The sequence below is a fragment of the Panicum virgatum genome, chromosome 3N, assembly GCF_016808335.1.
Source record: "Panicum virgatum strain AP13 chromosome 3N, P.virgatum_v5, whole genome shotgun sequence".
In the NCBI taxonomy this organism is placed as follows: Eukaryota; Viridiplantae; Streptophyta; class Magnoliopsida; order Poales; family Poaceae; genus Panicum; species Panicum virgatum.
In genome coordinates this window covers 66,864,907-66,885,847 of record NC_053147.1, presented here as the reverse complement: position 1 = coordinate 66,885,847, position 20,941 = coordinate 66,864,907, and the positions used below count along the sequence as shown (strand labels likewise).

Genomic DNA, 20,941 nt, shown 5'->3' with positions numbered 1-20,941 from the left:
CTCTTGACACGAACGGTTCTGAACTTCTGGCGATTTTCGAATTCAGTGGTCCATCACAACGAGCTTTTGGTTATGCGACGCGACAAACTTTTCCTGAAATTCAGTGAGCTATCCATTGGGCCAGGCACCATGCATGTACGTATGCTCTGTTTGAATAAATCGGTGGCTCGAAAAGTTGCAGGCCGATCAGCAAATCTGGACGCTAGATCACCCTTGAATCTCGATTCGTACGGCAGGAACGACCTCCAGCTCCAGCTGCATTCTTGAATGGACATGGACTGATTGCATCACTGGAGATGGGGATGATGGTGATCAGTGGCAGTAGTACTGGTACAAGCAGTGTCATGAGTGAAGCCTGATTGTCTGAACTCTGAACGAATGAATGATTGGCGCCTTTGTGATCACACACGCGTCGACGACAATCGTCCCTCGTCCGGCCAGCAAAAGGGGGCGCCCGCCGGGGTTTAAAACAACCAACGGCGAGCTGGCGCCATCCGACGTGGCTGACCATGCAATCACGCATTACAACTTTATTACAAGATCATTCAGTTCAGTCGACCTGGGCGGACGAATTTCAGTGCAGTTTGAAGAAGTTGCAACTGAAATCCATGACTGCTCGATCTTTTCAAAAAGCACATTGTCCCTTCCTATTCCTGTCTACTAGGCCCTGCTTTTCAGGTCAAAAGTCGCCGCTCGAGACGGCAAGAATTCGAAACCGGAGACACTCCAATTCCTGACATGGAAATGGAGCAGTTCAGTTTAGTTCAGTTCAGACTACTCCATGTCTGAATTCGGATCGCTGCTGATCGCTCCAAGCAGCAGCAGCAGAAACAGCAGTAGGTGGTGGTCAAGGACAAGGCGGCAAGGAAAGGCGAGCCAGCGCGGCGGTCCAGCAAGATCCTTCCTTGGCCGCCTTTGGAACCATCAGCGAGGCGTCTGGATTGGAGCCTACCTGGCTTTTGCTCCTTGTCATTTGAATTAAAGCTCGTTCATGCAGGCAGGAAGGGGGCCTGCTGTTGGCGCCAATGATTGGCTGGATTGGACATTTCATAGGGGGAAATGTGGGGGTAAAGTCCAAAGCAGAGCTTGGCCTTTTTCTCCACTACTCTGTCATCTCGAGAATGGAGATGAGAAGATAGAAGTTGCGAAAATGGTAAAAAGTCCAACCTTTATGCAGCACGAGTTCCTTCACTTGAAAATTTTACTCCTTTAACTTCAAAAAAAAAAAAACTCCGACATGCCTGTCTGTCAGAATTCAGTTCACATGCTAAGGTTATTTTCGATGGTAAACCGACGGATTAGAGGCCAAAGATGGTAAACCGATGGATTAGAGGCATGCGGTGAAGTTGTGGCTAGCATGTGCCCTCACTCTGACGCATAGATGCAATTTGCAAAGTCTTGCACTCCATCCATTTTCAAGTTATAGTTGATTCTATTCTAGTTTTATACCAAGTCAAACTTATCGAGCCTCGACCATATTTATTAGAGCAAGCTCCAACAGTTGCAGCATTCATTTTTTTCATTAAATTTACCATTAACCATGTTCTCATAGTGCAATTGTTTTGTACCATAGGTGAATATATTATGTTAGAGTAATTTGTTTAAGGACAAAGCTACAGGAACTGCAATTTGAAATTGAGGGATCAATGTTCAAAAATGCACCATAGGAAGAATGGCTTAGTTACAGTGCAAGCTTGTCGTTGTGATGAGATTTTCCAGATTTTATTTTTCTACAGAAACCTGAGATTTAGTTGAGGACTACTTATTTTGAAGGAATGCAGCATGATGATTACACGAAGAATGTGAATTCCCGTGCAGCTGCCATGAGCCGGGCCACAGAATCACGTGTTTCTATCTCCGAAGGCCCATTTCCACACACAGCCACACACGCAGCTCTAGGTCGGGAAAACTTAGTAGAGGCCCATTTCGGACACCCTCCCAACCGGCCCAAACAAGCATCGAAGCCCATCTTCACATCCCCAACCGCCATTCTAACTTTTCCTCCAAGCAATAACATGTCTGCGCATCCATGCTACCCTCAATCAACTGACACTGTGGACCCACCAAATCCGTCCCCACATGTCACCCTCCACTCTTAGCATGGCCCACCCATCCCTCCCCAACAACACTAAGCACTCCGCTCGCTACAATTCACACGCACGGTGACTTTAGCTAGCATCATTTCCACACTGGCGTGCGGGCCACCCTATCCAGGTTGGCACGGGGCCCCACTAGTAAGTGGCTCCAGCAACGGGCCTTGTTCCCCGCACCTGCGCTGCACGTGATCGCGGAAATATCTCTGTGCCCTGTGCCTTTTAACCCATTCCCCCTTCTCGTCTTCTCGCTTCGTCCGCTCCTCCCCTCACCGTCCCCCTCCCAAAACCCAAAACCCTAGCCGCCGCCGCCGCCGCCGCGGCAGCAGAAGCAAGCGCAGCAGCCATGTACGCCGCCCTCCGCCGCGCGGCGCCTCTCCGGCGCCGCGCCGTGTCCGCGCTCGCCGCCGCGCTGCTCCAGCAGCAGCCGGCGGCGATGGGGGCGGTGGCCCCGCGGCGGCCGGCGCCCGCCGCGGCCACGGAGGCGTGGTTCCACTCGTCCCCGGCGTGGCTGGGGTTCCGGGAGACGGGGCCCGCGGGCGCCGCGGCGCGGCCGGAGTTCGCGGCGGCCGAGGAGGGTTCGTTCTACGAGGAGGAGAAGAGGGCTGCCGGCGCCGGTGCCGCGGCGGACGAGGGGCTGGAGATTGCCAAGCTCGGGATCTCGTCCAAGATCGTCGATAGGCTCGCCAAGAAGGGCATCACTAAGCTGTTCCCCATCCAGGTAACGTGGCGCGGTGGATCTTCACCAATCTTCTGGTCGAAGAGGAATCGTATGCCAGTCGAATCATCTGTTTGCTGCGAAAAGTAGATTTTTTTTTCTTTTACGCTAGTGGTTTGATTGGATAGTAGCAGCCGTGTACCAACCTGCTTGCCCTGTTCTCTGCAGACACAATCCTTACAGATGACATCGATATTTAATTAATGACCACCAATGGTAAATCTGTTTCAATTATAACAAATTCTTCCATTTGCTTTAATTGCTAGTATATATTTTGTTTACATTGATCCAAATTCCACTGCTTTTGAAATGCGGCAAATTTAGCTTGGCATGGTGATCGAATGAAAACATTTGAATTACTAGTGTTCGCTAGTGGTCAGTTGATAAATTACCAAAGATAAATTAATTGCTCGCGATGAGGGTTTCATACATGAGGCAAAGCTGTTTGTTTTAAATGAGTACTGAATTGATATTGAACCTTTTCTTCTATTTTGCAACCTGTTTAGAGAGCTGTTCTTGAGCCAGCAATGCAAGGAAAGGACATGGTTGGTCGTGCCAAAACTGGGACTGGTAAAACTTTGGCGTTTGGAATCCCCATAATGGATGCAATTATCCGCCACAATGACAAATACAAGTAAGCTTGGTTCCTCTAACAACATATACTGTTAGTTTTTTTCATTTCGTCTTTATGGTCCTCACTAATCCTGTATTTATTCTTTGGGTTGAGTGCAGGCCTGGAAAGTTTCCCTTGGCTATTGTTTTGGCACCAACAAGAGAACTTGCAAAACAGGTTGAGAGGGAGTTCCTCGATTCCTCCCCCCTGGAAACTCTCTGTGTTTATGGAGGAACTCCAATTGGTCAGCAAATAAAGCAGCTTAATTATGGTGTTGATGTGGTCATCGGGACACCTGGACGGGTGATTGATCTTCTAAAAAGAGGCACTCTCAGTTTGGCAGAGATTCGGTTTGTTGTTCTTGATGAAGCAGACCAGATGTTGTCGGTGGGTTTTGATCAAGATGTTGAGACAATTTTGCAGCAGGTGCCTCAGCAGCGTCAAACATTGATGTTCTCAGCAACAATGCCAACCTGGATACGGAAGCTCACACAAAAGTACCTCAACAATCCTGTTACAGTTGACCTAGTGAGTTCAACTTCTAGCGGTACTTTTATTTTACGTGCATTTTTTTGCTATAGACTTCGTGACTTCAATTCACTTAGTAAACAATGTAACCGTATCTGGCGTTCATATTTCTTCTGCGTGTTCTGGTTCTTTGAAATGGGAACTAAATCAGCCAGAATGACTATGTTCTGACTGATGGATTCCTTTGTTCTCAAGTGGTGCAATTCATCTGTTGTAAAGTTAGTCGTTCAATAATGCATAAATTTTAGCTTTTTAAAATTTTGTCCATTACTATTTACTATTGTACAGTAATTATTGGGTTTTGTTGTAAAATTATTAAATCAATCAATAGATGACCTGATTGAGGCCATTTTAATTTTACTGTTAGCTTATAACATTTGCTAAGAATCATGATGGGTCAAATATCTAAACAGGGAAGTAGGGAACTGGTTGAATGTCCTTAAAATTAAGCCAGATGGATCAGAGGCAAGGGGAACAGGTCTGGAAGATTGGCCTACTTATGTCTGTAGCTACTATAGCAAACACCTACAAGCCTATTACTTAATTTGTATAGTAGTAAAATAATGTTCCTTGTTTACCTGAAAACAACCAATGTTTTGGAAGTATCACAATGCATTGTTCTCAGAATGATATTTCCTGCAATTCATTGTACTTGTCTTATAATTTGATATCTGTTGGCAATCTGGCTAGCTACTGTTATGGACGAAACATCCAAAGAAAAATTATAGGGTTGATTGCTACATATGTTTTCCTATGTGTGAGCTGTTCCATTCTAAGCAGATTGTTCTAGCGGGCTCCATATCACAAGTTTTTGAGGGGCCATATGTCTCTTGTTATGAAATATTGAAATCATTTGCTAATAATGGAATTATTTTTCACTTTTTTCTCTTTGTAGGTTGGTGAGAATGATCAAAAGCTGGCTGAAGGAATTAGTCTGTTTTCTATTGCTTCGGAGAACCGTGAAAAACCTGCTGTACTTGGAGAACTTATTAAGGTGAAAATCGATTGGATTTGTATTTTCTTTGTTCCACTGCAACTTAAATCCTTTCCCAGTGGTATTAAGGGCCCCTTGGGAATAGCTTCTTGGGAGGCTTCATGGACAGCTTGACATGAAGCTATGCCAAATAGGTTTTTTTTTGGACTAGCTTCAAGCTTGAAGCCCTCCATGAAGCTATCCATGTGCTTCCACTAGCGGGGTGAAGCCACAAAAACGTGGCTTCACCCAGCTTCACCAGGAAGAAGCTCTTTTGCCAAACGTTTTCTAAGTTACTTCTAAATCCAATTGCTCAAATTCATTGGTAAATTATTTATCCATGCAGGAACATGCTAAAGGTGGTAAGTGCATTGTGTTCACGCAAACAAAAAGAGATGCTGATAGATTGTCATACAGCATGAGTCGAAGTTTCCAGTGTGAAGCTCTTCATGGGGACATCTCACAAGCCCAAAGAGAGAGAACACTTGGAGGCTTTCGTGATGGACGGTTTAATATTTTGATTGCCACTGATGTTGCTGCCCGTGGTTTGGATATACCAAATGTTGATTTGGTTCGTGCTTAACCCCTTCTTGAGTTCTTTCCTTCTCTACTGACTAATGTTTAACGTACATTGACTGGTTCTCGTTCAGGTGATACATTTTGAACTCCCCAACTCGTCAGAGATATTTGTCCACAGATCTGGCCGAACTGGCCGTGCTGGAAAAAAGGGTACTGCAATTGTGATGTACAACTATCGACAAAGTAGGGAAGTCCAGGGCATTGAACGTGATGTTGGATCTAAGTTTAAAGAGGTGAGTACTTTTGTTTCACATTGTGCTATGCTGTTCTGTATGCTTTTTTTTACTCCGTTATGCTCATTTGGTTTTCCTTTGGCTTGCAGCTTCCAAAAATTAATGTCGAGGGCTCTGACCTGCTTGGTGGTGACTTTGATTCCTTTGGGGGTGGTGGTGGAGGGTACGGCAGATCAAACTTTGGTCCCTCACGGGGATTCGGTGGACGTGGTGGTGGTTTTGGCAGCTCACCAGGAAGGGGTGGTGGGTTTGGCCGATCAGGAGGAGGAGGTGGTGGTGGATTTGGAGATTCTGGATTTGGCCGATCAGGCGGTGGATTCGGTGGCTCGGGATTTGGCCGTTCAGGTGGCAGCGGAGGTTTCGGCGACTCCGGATTTGGTCGCTCAGGTGACTCCGGATTTGGTCGCTCAAGTGGTGGATTTGGTGACTCCGGGTTTGGTCGCTCAAGCGGTGGTAGTGGTTCCGGTTCTGGTCGTTCCGGTGGATTTGGGGATTCTGGCTCAGGTCGGTTCGGCGGCGGTTTTGGTAGTTCCGGCTCAAGTGGTTTTGGGGGCTTTGGTGACAGGAACTCTGGTGGATTTGGCAACTCATCTTAGTCTCAGGATGAACTTGAGCAAAACATAATAACAGCTACTCTTAATATGGAAATATGGATATCCTGCCTCAGATTCAGCTGAATGGTTAGTATGGATATGGTTTCAAGGATCATAGTAGAGAATGGCCACTCCTGATCTGTTGTTGGGTCCCTCTGAATAGTTACAGAGGCTAGTGTCACCATGCCGTGGAATTCATGCGCGTATCCTTGTGTCTCGGGAGGGATTGATCGGAGTGCAGCAGGAAAATAATTACGAAGTGTTATTTTCATTACTGTTCTGTTTTTATTTTGCCTTTGATCCCGCAAGTTGTAGCGCTAGATCATACCTGTAAAATATGCAGAGTGTCTTCTGCGGATGTTCTTATCTCGTTTTTGGTAGTGGCTCTGTACTGTATGACGATTTTGGTGCAACCTTGTTGGCCGTTCTGACCTAAAATCACGGGTCTCTATAATCATATCATATTATTTACAGTTGTGGTGTTCCTGCTGGAATCAAATATTTTATGCTCTTGAGTGATGCAAAATGTTAGGACCCGGCTTCGGAGCTTTCAATATATTATGATATTGGTAATCACGAAATTCAAATTATAGGAGACTGTTTTAAAATACTCGAAACCTGTTTAATGTTATACAGTTGACGAAATCAAATGTTTCAACAATTATTGACCAGATATTAAAAGTCATCACAACCATGCGTGGCTGAAAAAGAAGGTATGGCAGACCGTACGCAAACAAGTCATCCGAACTCTCGGCCCATTCATCAATGCAAATGGGGCCTAATTGGTATCGGAAAGAGGCCCGAGCACCCGAGGCGGTTTTTTTATTTTTTATTTCTGTTTTTTACAAAAATATATTTTCGATTTGGAAATTTACAGAAATATACCCCGGCCGCCCCGCTGCCGGGCGGCCGGGACCTGGCCGCCCGGCTGCCGGGCGGCAGGGGCTTACCTGCAAAAAAAAAGTCGAAAACAAATTGCAAACTGATCCCTGGAAACCGGCCGCCCGGCAGCGGGGCGGCCGGCATTTTTTTTTTGCAATTTAGCATTTTTGCGAAATAATTTCACATATATGTTTTTTTAACTTTTTGTAGAAATAGACCCTGGGGGTGGGCGCTGTAATATGTGGCGCCGAGATAACACGTCTTGGGGCCACAGATCACGGCACCGAGGTGTCACGCACGCACAAGCAATCTAGTGAATCTTCGAACTTGCCTTTAATATTTTCGGACATTTTCAAGAGACTAGAATACTGTGAACTACACATCAAATATAACAGTAAGAATTAAGATTTAAAAACTGCATTACACAATATAAACCATAGGAATTATATCATAATACAACGTTAATGAAACACACATCAGACATGCAGTGGCATGGCAGAACCCATTGCAACTACGGTAAACAGATTCTGAACTAAGCTAACATGCCTTAGGTAATTTAGAAAAACACAACAAACACAATGATGCAGCATGTGACTAGCAATAGGTAGTCCTCGTAGCCGTACCCCCACGTAGCAAACTGCGTTGAGCCTTCTCCGCAGTATCCACCCATTGCAGGTGGTGCAGGCGGTGGTGCCGGAGGGGCAGGGCCCTTCTTCTTGTGACAATGACAGTTGCAGTAAGGAATAGTACATGGTTCATCATGTGAAGCGGCAGCATTGCTGGTATCATCATCTTCGTCGTCTTTGTTACTCTCGTTCAATTCCTCGTAATGGTTTACCTTGCATTCCAGATCAAAGATCTTTATCTGGAGGTACTCGATGAACTCCTGAACTGAATCAATTGGTGCAGGATCGACCCATCTGGTAAAACCACAGTTTTCTGAAGCATCTGAAGACTGCAAAAATAAATTTCATGTAAGGTATCTCAACGAAGATAAAGAAATAAAACAACCGAGTATTACCCATGCGTGTGGGCATTTGAAGAAACGCCGACCGCCATCCATCCCGTCGGTGCACATCTGCACTAAGCAGTCCTCACCATGTTTGCATTTTGGACACGGTTCTCTACGGTTATCGTATTGTCATAGAGGAGTTTCATTGTTAAAATCACTCTTGTGCTGTGGCGGAAACTCAAACACTGGTTCCGGAAAGGAATCAGGTCCAAGAGGCCCCTCCCATATTATGGGGTCTCCCTTTCTTCCCCCTTTTCCTTTCCCAAAACCGTAGTAATTCTTCCCGCTAGACCCACCTCCAGACATTGGGTATACAATGAGCTTTGTTGTTTGAGTGCTGCTGGAAGTTCACAAACTTCGGAGTATTTATAGGCGCACAAAGGTCTGATACCCGGAGTGTGGAGTGTAAATAGACCTGAAAAGCCTACATGACAACACAGTGAAGAGGCTAGTTGACCGAACACTGAAAAGGCTAGATTCAATTATCGAACTGACTACTCGATGCATCTCTGTGCATGCAGAGCATCTAAGTGCATGCAGACTCACAGCACTGCATCGCTGCCGCTCGGTCGATCGTGCTTAGATGCCGCCTTCCCCACTACACGCCACAGACCTTCGCTGTAGAATGACAATTCCGTCGTCCTCGCCCGAGAGACTGCTTTGAATGTGAGCTAGTTGTGGTTGCCGTGTTGTCACATCTTTTTGAAATGGTGAAAGGACACTACTATTGGGTTGTCGTCTTTTGTCACGTTTGTCTGGGCAAACAATGCGACATATGCGAAATCCGTGATCGCCGTGCTGAGCAGTGGCAACCTGTGATCTCGTACTCGCAGATAGATACACTATGGTCCCTATTTTGAGCTATACGAGCGTGTCACGAAGTTTACTCTGTATGCGGTAGTCGTCATCATCGTCGGCGGGATCTCGGCCGCTAACTCCTCCCGCAACTAACTTGTCCTTCATTAAATCATGGAAAAAATTCGCAAGAGATTCCCTTATTTCACGAGCATTATGGAACCCACAAACATAACAAGTTCACATCAATAATATCTATAGAAACAAATGACAAGTAAACTACCACAATCATAAACAATCATAATCCGAACAGTCGAAACAGTCCATAATGCCGCCGGAGAAACAAGTGCAAACAACTAACGACCCCTACCATTCCGACCTCTCTTACGTTGTGCGTGTACGTGATTTGTAGGGTAGCTATGACGTTCCGGTGGCCCCACATTTCTAGTAGGACGGCGTAACTGAGCTAGAGGTGTATGCAAGCTGGGATCATCGTCCTGGGCAGGCGTAGCAAACAACCGTGTAAACTCGTCCAAGGAGGCCGCGGCGTTGTCTTCAGACCACCCTATAGATCACAAAAAAAATTTAAGTAACATTCAAAAGGTGAATGCAATTCCGTACAAATTATTGTACGTACCCTGTGTTGGAGGAGGTGGTGGTGGTGGATAAGAAGAATCTCTTTCATATCCTCCTGGTGACGGCATAGGGTGATACGAAGACGGCCCCGCTCCGGTGAACTGTTGTGATCCTGAGTATAAATAATAACATATGAGCCTTCGACCATAAAACATAATCAAATAAAATTATGCACCACATATTTACTTAAAGTCCCTCCAGCATGTGGCATAGAGGTAAACGGGGTTCTATGAAATGGAGCCCCTTGCGAGGCACTTGGCCCTCCATAGGGCTGAGAACCGGGGTACCAGTACCCTGTGTGGAGTCATATTTAAATAATGCATATAAACATATGAATCGGTAAATATCACACCATACCTTATGCCTGTCGGTGGTATAAGGGAGGCTGTTGCCATGCGGGACCACAAGGAACCGATGTCGACGCTTGCGACGATCCGTAGGAATCCTCGTACTCCGTCCGTGTACCAAAGGCCTGAAGCATACCTCGGGCTCTATCACGTTGAGTGGTCCAGGCCTCGAGTTGTGCCGGCACGTTCATCGTAGACCCGCCATGAATCCTCATTACATTCAGTGAGCAATCTAATTCAAGCAGCCTGCATGTCTCGAACTGCAACAAAAAAAACTTAGTATACAAATATTAAAATATCGAGTGATCTTGTCACGCTGTAGTCATCAGCATGGGCTGCCAACAGATCCGGCTGCAATGAAGTACGAATATTGAGAATAAGAAACACATGAGTTATTTCAAAGCCATAAAATACATCAACACATCGTTTTGTACAAAATTGTACCTGAAACTGTAGGAGCCATGACTTGGAAGGGCCTACATTATATAACGAAATGTATAACGGATAAAAACAGAAAATATACGACATATCACCTGGGCACCCATCGTGGGTCTACAGCAACCAACTCTGCAGGTGGATGTGGACGCAGCACGTTTAGTTCTTGGTGCTGAACCTTCGCAAGGAAGGACCGGTGACCCGAGTCTATTGTTGGGTCCAGCAACGCAGGAGTAACCCCGGCCATACCTACCAGGTAAGATCAAAACAATACAATACAATCACACACATCTAAATATTTCTAATATTTCCTTATATTTCCTAAATAATTTATAAGATTTTCTAACCATTAATAATAATTTCTAATATTTTGTAACATTTTAGAAGTTTTCTAATATTATCTTGCAATTTTTAAGATTAATTAATTAGATTGCTAATGTACTATATCAATGCTAATCACTACAATTAACTACACCTAAATGTACCACTAATCAGTCCTAATAATAATTAAAATGATTGCTAATCTACTGTTTAAAAAAATAGTTTCTATAATTTTTTATAATTTTCTAACATTCTCTATAATTTTCTATAATTTTCTACAATTTTCTAACATTTTCTACAATTTTCTAACATTTTCTATAATTTTCTAACATTTTTTATAATTTTCTAATATTATCTTGCATTTTCTAATACTTCTCTAACAATTTTCTAGTATTTTCTAATACTAAATCTAACACTTAATGTACTATATCGACGCTAATCACTATAAGTAAATGCACCTAAATGTACAACTAATCACTCCTAACAATAATTGAACTGATTGGTAATCTACTGTTTCAAATAAATAATTACAACATAATCTATTTATAAAATGTGTAAAAATTTTAGTTATCTAAAGTCGCCGGGTTGAAAATCCGACAGGGCTTCGCTGTTTTGCCTCTCCCTCACCCCTCCTCTCCCTCCCTCTCTTTTCTTTTTTCTGGATTTTAGCAAGGCAAATGAGGGGGGAGGGGCAGCCAACACCCTTATATAGGGGGGGGGGCGGCCGCCCCCCAGCCGGGCGGCCGGTTCCCAAGAACCTGTTCGTAGTTTTTTTCCTCTTTTTTTTACAGATAAGCCCCTGCCGCCCGGCAGCCGGGCGGCCAGGTCCCGGCAGCGGGGCGGCCGGGGTATATTTCTGTAAATTTCCAAATCGAAAATATATTTTTGTAAAAAACGAAAATAAAAAATATAAAAATAAAAAAACCGCGCACCCGAGCGGAGTCGAACGGCCCGATTCATCGCTGCAAGTTGCATACGGGGCCTAATCCTTCTTCTTTAAAAAAAACAGGGCCTAACCAAATTCGGCTCGACGGCCTTCTTCCGCCTGCTAGGAAGGTAAATGATACGGATATTTTTCGAATGTATTCGAATTCGATTTGATTTGGAAGTGGTTTTATTCGTCCATACCCGTTTTTGAGTATTCAATATTCGTAACCGATCCATATTCGAATACTCAAAAGTTACATTTTTATGATGTTGATATTCATTGCAATCTTATCTGGCAAAAAATAGTACTATCCTTATTCGATTCCGTATTCGAATAAAAATATAAAAACAAATATAATATCAATAATATTCGTCCGTATCTAATTCGTTTACATCCCTGCCGCCTGCACATACAAACAGAACGGCGGAGAGACAGGGGCGGAGAGTGAGATTCCCATCCAAAAAAGCGCGCGAACGCTAGGCCAACACCAGCCCGCGCGGGTCGATGGAGATTGGCAGCGGCTGCGACGGCGGCGCCACCGAGCATCCTAGAAAACGGAAGAAGGCGGCGGCGGAGGAGGAGGAGGCGGTGTACGACCACGAGGAGGAGGAGGTGTACGAGCACGAGGAGGGCGTGATCCCGGCGGAGCTGGTCGAGGGAAGCAAGCATGGCAATGGATCTATCTTCAGGCCCGACGAGCATCCCCTGCACAGCCTCTACCACCTCCACGACACCAGGGAGAGTAAGCGATTTCTACGCTCAATTTCATCCCCAATCTCCTTCCAATCGTAACATATACACACTTCACTCTCAATTTTCTTGTTATTTATTTTACCAATGCTGCTCGATCCACCAGCTCGCTTGGGACCAATGAGGCTGTCGGAACCGATCGACATCTGCCTCCCGCGCTGGACCGCTTGCAGGCAACACAAGGGTTGCGCCATGATGCAGATCTTCTCGCTCAAGCTCAGCAAGCTACCAAGAGGAGCAGCAGCCGCCGGCCATGGCGGCCCCATCCAGCTGTACGGGTTCATGGCCGTCCGCGATCTACTGAACCCTCTCCGCAACTACGTCTTCAACCGCACCAGGGAGGATCCGTTCGTCATCCAGGACCTCCGCTCGGACCCCTTCATCAACCTCTCCGGCCCCAAGAGAGGCATCTACCTGCAGTGCCGGGTGCTGGTCGAGTACGACATGAAGATAAAGAGAGGTGAAGACACGGGAGACGATGATCTGCCCCTCATTGATGGAGCTGCCACATTCTGCGAGCTGACCTTCATCCATGGCGCCATCACCAACCGGATCAAGGGAGACTGCGGCGCCCGGGTGGACATTGCCCAAGCACTCCTCCATGAAGCTGTGGAGGCCACGGTGCAGGTTTGGGTGACAGATTCAGGAGGGAATGCCAGTAGTGGCCTAGACCTGTCTATAACCGGTTTTGTTGGTCGAATACCCCAGGAGATCAAGATCTTCCGTGGCACCATCGGGGACCTATGTGACGTGAAGAGATTTGTGGTTGCTGTGAGGTTGAACTCTGTCTTGTTTCTGCATTTTAAGGTTCCAGCTCTTGGAGCAGATCCCATCTGCAAGTTTGCCGCCAATGCTGTAGCGCATGGATGCACCTACCGTTGCCATGAACTCGATGATTCCTCAACTATAGAAGTCAAAGTGACCTGGTCAAATCTGTACTAGCCGGTTCATGCATGTGACCTTCGAATCCACAGTGCAAGTTTGATATCCAGAGAATATTCATGTAATCTTCTTATTTGTTCATGAGTAGAAGTTGTCTTATCCAAAATGTGTATGGTTCTTATTTTGGAACCTGATTAAAGGTTTACCCTCTTTGCAATTTATCTGGTTCACATAGATGACTTGGCTGCTAGAGTGGTGTGTTTTTCCCCCCTTTGTAGGTTGGTGAGGATGATCAAAAGTTGCCTGAAGGAATTAGTATGGATATGGTTTCAAGGATCATAATAGAGAATGGCTATGCCTGACCAGTTGTTTGGACCCTCTGAATAGTCAGTCACAAGGCTGTATTAAGTGCCGTTGAAAATGATTGCATATCCTTGTCCTGGGAGGGATTGCTGAGAACGCAGCTAGAAATAATCATGAGCTCTATTTATTCTTGTTCCTTTTCTTTTACCTTTTTTTTTATCATGCAAGCTCTTAGCTCTAGAACAAACCTGTAAAATATGCAGAGGCTCTTCTGCTAATGATATTCTTATATGGTTTTTGTATTGGTTCTGTACCGTATCATGATTTTGGTGCTACCGTTCAGAACCGAATGACGGTGTTTATAATCAAAGGTCTTCTACTGTGACCCTAAATTTGTGGCAATTGATGATATAGTATTTTTTAAAAAAATGGCCGTCAAAATTTACCACTATTTTTTTAAAAAAAATTCCCGACGACAAACGGAGGGAGTAATAATTACCACATAATATAATTGCTAGCCGACGGAACTGAATTTCCTTTGAACTTCGAGTGGCTGGCATGGGCGTCACGCCGTCACCTACTCGGACGCGCCGTTGACGACTTGCCGGCGACCTTGCGCAGCCACACGGTTAAGCCACTGACAGAACAGGTACGTAGCATACATGTCGATCATAAGCAGAACCTTTAGTTCCTACTTTTTTATATAAAAGAAGTCCCTTTACGTAAGTTTTTTGTTAAAAAATCTATAAGAAACATTTTAGCAATGGTTATTGGCAATTGGCATGCTCCTGAGTTTGGAATGGAATGCATCACCTGTCAGGGTAAATCCAATTTCAACCATGGGACGGGCTCCAATGACAGTGCCAGTGGCAGGCTGGCAGCTGGCCCACACGTGCAACATCAGTTTGACCACTCTTTTTCTCAGTGTGACACCATGCTCACGAGCCATCAGTTTATAAACACTTGTGTGGCTGTGGGCAAGTCATCACCAGTTAGTCAAGTCTTTCGGACAGGAGTTGGACAATCTTGCCCTTTGCAAACTTGCTCTCCTAGTGTCTCTAAAATTCAACGAGTATGACGGACTTGGACCTTTTCTCTCTTTTTTTTTCATTTTTTAAATGTAGAACTATATGCTTTGGGTCAAGAGCAATGACGAACTATATATGGTTGACCTTTTCGTGATCTGCGTTAGCATATACTAGTCAGTGTATGAACAGAACAAGTCAAGCTCTATCTCATAATCTTAATGCCGAAAAGGGAACAATTAATATGTATGAAACTTTGTCGTGCAAGATTTGTAAATTTTGGGATATAATCTATGGTTTTTTTGGTTCCGCACATTTTGTTTCGAAATATTTGGCCATTTTTGTTGAAGATCTGAGTATTTATTTTTTGAACGCGAAAGATCTGAATTTTTTGAACGCGAAAGATCTGAGTATTTGTTTTTCTAATGCTCGACTAAATCATCAGTTGAGACTGGATTGCTTCATTAATCTTCTGCAAAGCGGCACATATCTAAAGCCTCCAATGATGATTGATCAATCGGTCAAACCGAATTGCCGAAATAATTCCTCATGTTTTGCTTTCGGCTTTTGACGAAATCAACGAAATTCATTTGTAACATCCATGCATGGTGATGAAACTTGGAGCCATTGTAAGTTGTGACATGACTTCATGAGGCGAAATATAATCTGATAGAGAGATGTGCTCTTTGACTTGTACACAAGCTTTCTGGGTGATACAGCTGGTGCCGAGAGTGACTGATGCGTGCATCTCTTCCCTCTTAAATACTCCCTGAGACCCTGACTGTTCAATTGTGTTGTGATGGTGAACATGAAAAATTGCATTTTACTATGCATTTGCGTCAGCAATTTGGGCTTTATTGAAGTTTTTCTGCTAGCTATGCCCTCAAATTTAACATCTCCCTTTTTAACTGTGCACATAAATAGTAATGATCTTACTGTCTTGCTTGGGATTCACAATCTAAAATACTATTTTTTTTGCCATTTTGAAAGGTGAGATACTAATTAAATTTTAACACATTAATAATTTATAAAATAATTTCAAAGATTTTGTTGATGATATAAAAGTGTACACCTTATAATGGTCAAAGTCACTGGGTTCTTTGGTTCCTATTTGTTTCATTCACCAAGAGTCCAAATGCTATAAATGGGTACATGTAGTCAATGGATCTCTCTTTCCAGTGAGCGCAACCTAGGAAATGTAAAATGCTTGAAGGTTTCTTTGGAACAATGATAAATTGCCCTTCGCTAGCAATCAAAGGGCAAGGGTGCTCCAGAATGTAGAATCAATCTATCATTTAGTTTCAACTCAAAAAATTTCCATATTACAAGTCAAAACATTTTGATTTCAGCAACAAGTTCATGCTGGGAGATTCATACCTCGTACAAAACTCGGCATTTAATATTAGAAGTCCGTAATGGATTTAACCACCGATTCCCATCTGCTAGCTACTGAGTGACATGTTATTTCGAGAAATATATGTTGTACACAGTGGCGGACCCAGCAGGGTAGCACGGTAGTCCTAGGACTACCCTAAATTTTGTGTTTCCCTTTAGTACTTATTAATAATTTAACAAACTTTTGTATAAAGCATAGGAAATGATACACATGTAGTTGTTAGGACTACCCAAAATTAAAATCTTGGTTCCGCCACTGGTTGTACACAAGTACTCCCCAATTCGGTGTTGAATATAAATTGTTTTCAAGTACAATCCAAAGTATACCTTTTTCAGCTACTTAGTCTACTCTTTTCTTAATCGTTGATAAATGAACAGTGGTCAGCAAAGATGCACATGTCAAACTGCAGGGTTAAACTTAAGCATCCTGGAAGGATGAGAACAAATGATGACGTATGAAGATAGGGCTCGAATTCAGCCTTCGAGGATAAACCAGTGGTTGTCATAAATTTGAATTAAGAAATTTTGTCCATGCCCAGTAGCCTTTCAACCTCCATGACTGAATTTTATAAATATTTAGGTACGAACGTACAATGCAAGCGTGTGGGCAAAGTCAATGATTGTACAGTGGAATTGATAATACAGAAACTATAGTATGCCTTTTCAAGGCTGAGTCATTTTCTACTTATGGTAATTTTATAATAACAAATTTATACGGTCTTTGAACACACGTGGCACCTAAATACCTGAACACTGTACAACTGTACTCCAGTAACACGTTTGTTCAATGATCGATCCATCATTAGCATAACTAAACCAGGATTTGACTATTGAGTATTTACATTAAGATGTGAACAGAAACACTGACGCTTCAAAAGCACAGCCAAACAGCTCCAGAGCATTCGCACCTACCAGCTTACTAAAGTAGCTCGAACTTGTCTAATCATTTTGGCATCTTCCAATTCTTGCTTATTTTATAGTTCCTGGTGTCAAGTTGCAAGAAGACAACTCTCAAAGGTCAGAAGAGAACAAACCTGGTCAGTCCCAGTGGGTCCTTGCCCAGACTGTCACGTATTTATGGCACAGCCATGCTAGTCTTCTCCTGCCATTGCAATTCTTGCAGAAGCATATCCTCTTCTATTCTTCTCGTACTACCTTCCAAAAATTTCCTTGCCGAGTGTTCGGTGTTCTGGGCTCTTTATGCAGACTTCTGCCGATCAAACTGAAGTCTTCCACTGATCAGTTAATCTGCAGGTGAAATTCGCTTATCAGCTTCTGTTCTCTAGTTTACCGAATCGGCTCAATTCTCTGACTAGATATGTAGGTTTCTCGATTTCTTGGAGTTTATAGGCTATCCTGGCAAATTTGTTTACTCTGTATTTCACAGGATGAAAACGGGCATTCTTGTTCCATCAAATTTTGTTGTTCAAACATGAAAATTCTTCAATCAGTTTTCTTTTTACCATACACTCTTCAGTCATTCTGATGTCTGGGCTTTGTATGAATCTGCAAACTTGGCTGCAAATTACTAGTCTTTTTTTTTGTAGCTCTCATAGAAACAGTGATGTTGCTGACTTCTGAGTATCACCATGCAATACCTGCTTGGTCTCTTGAAACCTACTGACTAATTTCTTTCTCAGGTAGCTACCAACATCTCTTTTGTATGTCTGAAGATCTCAATTCCAAGTACGAGAGGTTGTAAAGAATAGCAATGGGTTGCTTCTGTGTGTTCCGGAGGAAGAAGAATTCCAGAAGCCAGATTGTGCAGCATGACCAAGGTAAACTTTTATACCAACTGCTGTTCTTCTGAAGCATCTCAGAACCTTACTGTAGTCCATTCGATTCTGTTTGCAGACATCCTTATCACTGGCAACGTGAAAATCTACTCGTTCAAGAAGCTAAGAAAAGCCACAAGAAATTTCTGCCCAGGAAACAAGCTTGGACAGGGTTCCTTCGGCCGTGTCTATCTGGTAGAGATACTAGTTGCTCCAATATCTCTGACGTAGCATACTTTCAACAAGGACTCTGGATCTTGTATAGGTGTTGTAAGCCCAAATGCCCAATTATCTTCCTGTTTGGAATACAGGCACATAGGAACTTGCAGAAGTTTTAGGAATCGGGAAAACTCTCTTGTTCCAAATGGGACCTCAGTTACTGAATTATTAGAACATGACAGTGTTCTTCAAACTAGAACAACTTCCATCACTGCAATATTTTGATCAGCCTTTGTTATCAGCTCATGTTCTAACGTAAACTGTGCAGGGAAAGCTGAATAACGGCGAGAAAGTTGCCATCAAGGTGCTCTCCTCAGAGTCAAGGCAAGGAACAAAGGAGTTCCTGAATGAGCTGAGTGTCATATCCAACATAACCCATCACAACCTTGTCAAACTGCATGGCTGCTGCGTCGATGGAGGCCAGAAGATGCTGGTCTACAATTATGTGGAGAATAACAGCCTTGCACAGACCCTTTTTGGTAATGCCTGAACCTAGATATTCCGTGGTGCTAGCTATGATGCGTTTGGTCAGTCAATGGATCTCTGATGCATCATGGTGTTCTTCAGGTAGTTCTCGCAGTGGCATCATCTTTGACTGGAGGACAAGGGTGAAGATCTGCATTGGTGTAGCCGACGGACTCACATACCTTCATGAAGAAATCCATCCACCGATTGTCCACCGTGACATCAAAGCGAGCAACATTCTCCTTGACAGAAACCTCAGCCCCAAGATAGCAGACTTTGGGCTGGCAAAGTTCTTCCCAGGCAACATGACACATATCAGCACAAGGGTTGCAGGGACTCTGTAAGTAGTGCCCCACTTCCTGTTGATGTCCATGCCCCTTTGATCTTGCAGATATACCATTTGATCAGGTAAACAGAGTTGACGTATTCTTTTGTCAGAGGATATCTCGCGCCGGAGTATGCAATCCGAGGGCAGCTAACCAAAAAGGCTGATGTCTACAGCTTTGGTGTACTGCTGCTGGAGATTGTCAGTGGCAGATGCCACACTGATCCCAGCTTACCTCTTGACGATCAGTTCCTCCTAGAAAAGGTTAAGAGATTCATCTCAATAGTCAATAAAGGTTTAGCTATTTGGGGTTGATATGGTTTGCAAATTTATTTGAATATGGTTATCTATCACTACTGTCTGATTCTCTAGCAAGTTTAGACAACAACAACACGAAGAACCATCTTTTATGTCAAAGCACCATAGTACAGACATGCTATTATTTTGATTATCCAATTAGACCATGAGGAATCAGGCCAGGCATATCCTGTACTGTTTGCATGATTGATTCAGTGTCCCATAGCCAATTTTGCCTTTACATAATCACATATTAGACAAGGACACACACAATCTACTTGTTAGAGTTGGTAGAATTCTAAGGAAAGTACAAGGAAGGTGCCCTTTCTGTGCTGCTAACAATTATTTAAAGCAGCCATTGAGTCATTGGCTGTGTTCCAAGTTTTTAGATATTGGTCTAATTCTTAAAATTGGTGATCTGTGGGAAATTAACTTAGTTTATAGAAGTATAGCAAAGGGACATACTTCAAGAAACTTGCTAGTGTGGTCTCAAAAAATGAAACTTGCTAGCTTCAAAATACCTGAGGTGCTAGTGCTATCATATCTTAGATTTCGATTTAAAGCATCTGAAATCAGAAATTTCTGCTATCCTGTCAGGTCTGGATGCTCTACGAATCCGGTGATCTTGAGAGCATCATTGACAGGACCCTGAAGCGTGATTTTGGCACCGAGGAAGCGCATCAGTTACTGAAAATTGGGCTTCTGTGCACCCAGGACAGCCCCAAGATCAGGCCCTCCATGTCAATGGTCGCCAAAATGTTAAAGGGTGAGTGTGCCGTTGGTGACAAGATCATGAGGCCCGGCCTGATCACAGACGTCATGGACCTGAAAGTCAGGACAGTAGAGCCGGTCCAGTTTAGTTTGTCTCCATCAATGTCTCCTGCATTGAGCAACTCACAGTTGTCCACACTTGCAGTAGCTGGTAGCACTGTTGTAGAGAGCCCCTGATGAAAAATCAGCAAGTTGAAGGACCAGATGCCTGAGAAAAAATGGGCTGTAAATTGGAAGGAGCATTGCTTATTTTTGCTGGTGATTTAGCACATTGTAGGAGTGTCAATTTGTATATATATCATCCTAGTTTGATTATACAAGTGCCACTTAAAATCACATATTGATTCAAATGCCAAAGCTCAAGAAGTTCATAACGGCATCACAGGCTACAGGAGCCAAATCTCCATTTTCTAATCTTCAGATATGCATCATAATGATGTTAAGGCATAAAGCGTATAAAACAACCTGTGAACAGCTGGCCATACTGTAAAAATACTAACATGAAATCAAATTTTACACATCTTGGTGAACAAGCCAATCCAGAAATTACAGGTCACTCCAGAACTTTGTATTCCCAGAGCTAGATCCATTTATTGCTTTTCTACTACAAAGTTCACGGGTTTTAAAAGATTGAAGATGTCTTGACACTTTTTTTGGCAAAGCATCAAAATAATGTGAGTTGAAATTTTGTCCAACACATTATAAGCAGCAGGTTCATATCAATTACTAGTTCAAATGATGTACTAGTTCCACCAGTCCCCTGTTATCTAGTCGTCCAACTAATCGTGATTAGTCGCGATTAGTCGAGCTTATCGGTCCAGTGACCTCGATAAGGGACACTGAGTAGGTCTGAGCGACTAGTTTTCTAGTCGTCCGACTAGTCGTCGCCTTATCGCGATTAGTCGGACCGATCAGGCAGGAAAACGATCAGACTCAGGATTGTTTTCTGGGTTGTTTGAGTTATGGCCTTCGGCCGGTGGTAGGTTGGCGAGGTGGCCCATTAGGTTTTAGGTGTATAGAGCCTGTGACAGAGCAGCTATTGTTCTAG

At 43.7% G+C, this 20,941-nt stretch overlaps 3 protein-coding genes across 4 annotated transcripts; all 3 read left to right on the top strand.

The window, feature by feature from the left end:
• The first annotated feature begins 2,409 nt into the window (after positions 1-2,409).
• LOC120666905 (DEAD-box ATP-dependent RNA helicase 9-like) lies at positions 2,410-6,803 on the top strand. Of its 2 annotated transcripts, XM_039946893.1 has the most exons (8): positions 2,410-2,814; positions 3,318-3,445; positions 3,544-3,952; positions 4,848-4,946; positions 5,272-5,496; positions 5,576-5,737; positions 5,827-6,139; positions 6,176-6,803. In XM_039946893.1, the coding sequence occupies exons 1-8, from the start codon at positions 2,440-2,442 to the stop codon at positions 6,331-6,333; spliced, it is 1,869 nt and encodes a 622-aa protein (XP_039802827.1). In that variant the 5' UTR covers positions 2,410-2,439; the 3' UTR covers positions 6,334-6,803. The 2 variants fall into 2 exon arrangements, with proteins under 2 accessions (XP_039802827.1, XP_039802826.1); XM_039946892.1 differs by having other exon boundaries at positions 2,412-2,814; positions 5,827-6,803.
• Positions 6,804-12,179: 5,376 nt separating this feature from the next.
• LOC120666906 lies at positions 12,180-13,751 on the top strand. The gene is made up of 2 exons (XM_039946894.1): positions 12,180-12,428; positions 12,543-13,751. The coding sequence occupies exons 1-2, from the start codon at positions 12,191-12,193 to the stop codon at positions 13,376-13,378; spliced, it is 1,074 nt and encodes a 357-aa protein (XP_039802828.1). The 5' UTR covers positions 12,180-12,190; the 3' UTR covers positions 13,379-13,751.
• Positions 13,752-17,029: 3,278 nt separating this feature from the next.
• LOC120666904 (cold-responsive protein kinase 1-like) lies at positions 17,030-20,272 on the top strand. Its single transcript, XM_039946891.1, has 7 exons — positions 17,030-17,295; positions 17,682-17,819; positions 17,896-18,011; positions 18,304-18,514; positions 18,603-18,840; positions 18,939-19,089; positions 19,720-20,272. Exons 2-7 carry the CDS (start codon positions 17,753-17,755, stop codon positions 20,068-20,070), a joined length of 1,134 nt encoding a protein of 377 aa, XP_039802825.1. The 5' UTR covers positions 17,030-17,295; positions 17,682-17,752; the 3' UTR covers positions 20,071-20,272.
• The last annotated feature ends 669 nt before the right edge of the window (positions 20,273-20,941 follow it).

Coding starts and splice junctions, on each gene's coding strand:
- LOC120666905 (XM_039946892.1), top strand. CDS start 2,440: ATGTACGCCGCCCTCCGCCGCGCGGCGCCTCTCCGGCGCCGCGCCGTG. Junction 3,953..4,847: donor ATCCTGTTACAGTTGACCTA/GTGAGTTCAACT, acceptor TTCTCTTTGTAG/GTTGGTGAGAATGATCAAAA. Junction 4,947..5,271: donor TACTTGGAGAACTTATTAAG/GTGAAAATCGAT, acceptor TTATCCATGCAG/GAACATGCTAAAGGTGGTAA.
- LOC120666906 (XM_039946894.1), top strand. CDS start 12,191: ATGGAGATTGGCAGCGGCTGCGACGGCGGCGCCACCGAGCATCCTAGA. Junction 12,429..12,542: donor CCTCCACGACACCAGGGAGA/GTAAGCGATTTC, acceptor TCGATCCACCAG/CTCGCTTGGGACCAATGAGG.
- LOC120666904 (XM_039946891.1), top strand. CDS start 17,753: ATGGGTTGCTTCTGTGTGTTCCGGAGGAAGAAGAATTCCAGAAGCCAG. Junction 18,012..18,303: donor CCTTCGGCCGTGTCTATCTG/GTAGAGATACTA, acceptor TAAACTGTGCAG/GGAAAGCTGAATAACGGCGA. Junction 19,090..19,719: donor ATCAGTTCCTCCTAGAAAAG/GTTAAGAGATTC, acceptor CTATCCTGTCAG/GTCTGGATGCTCTACGAATC.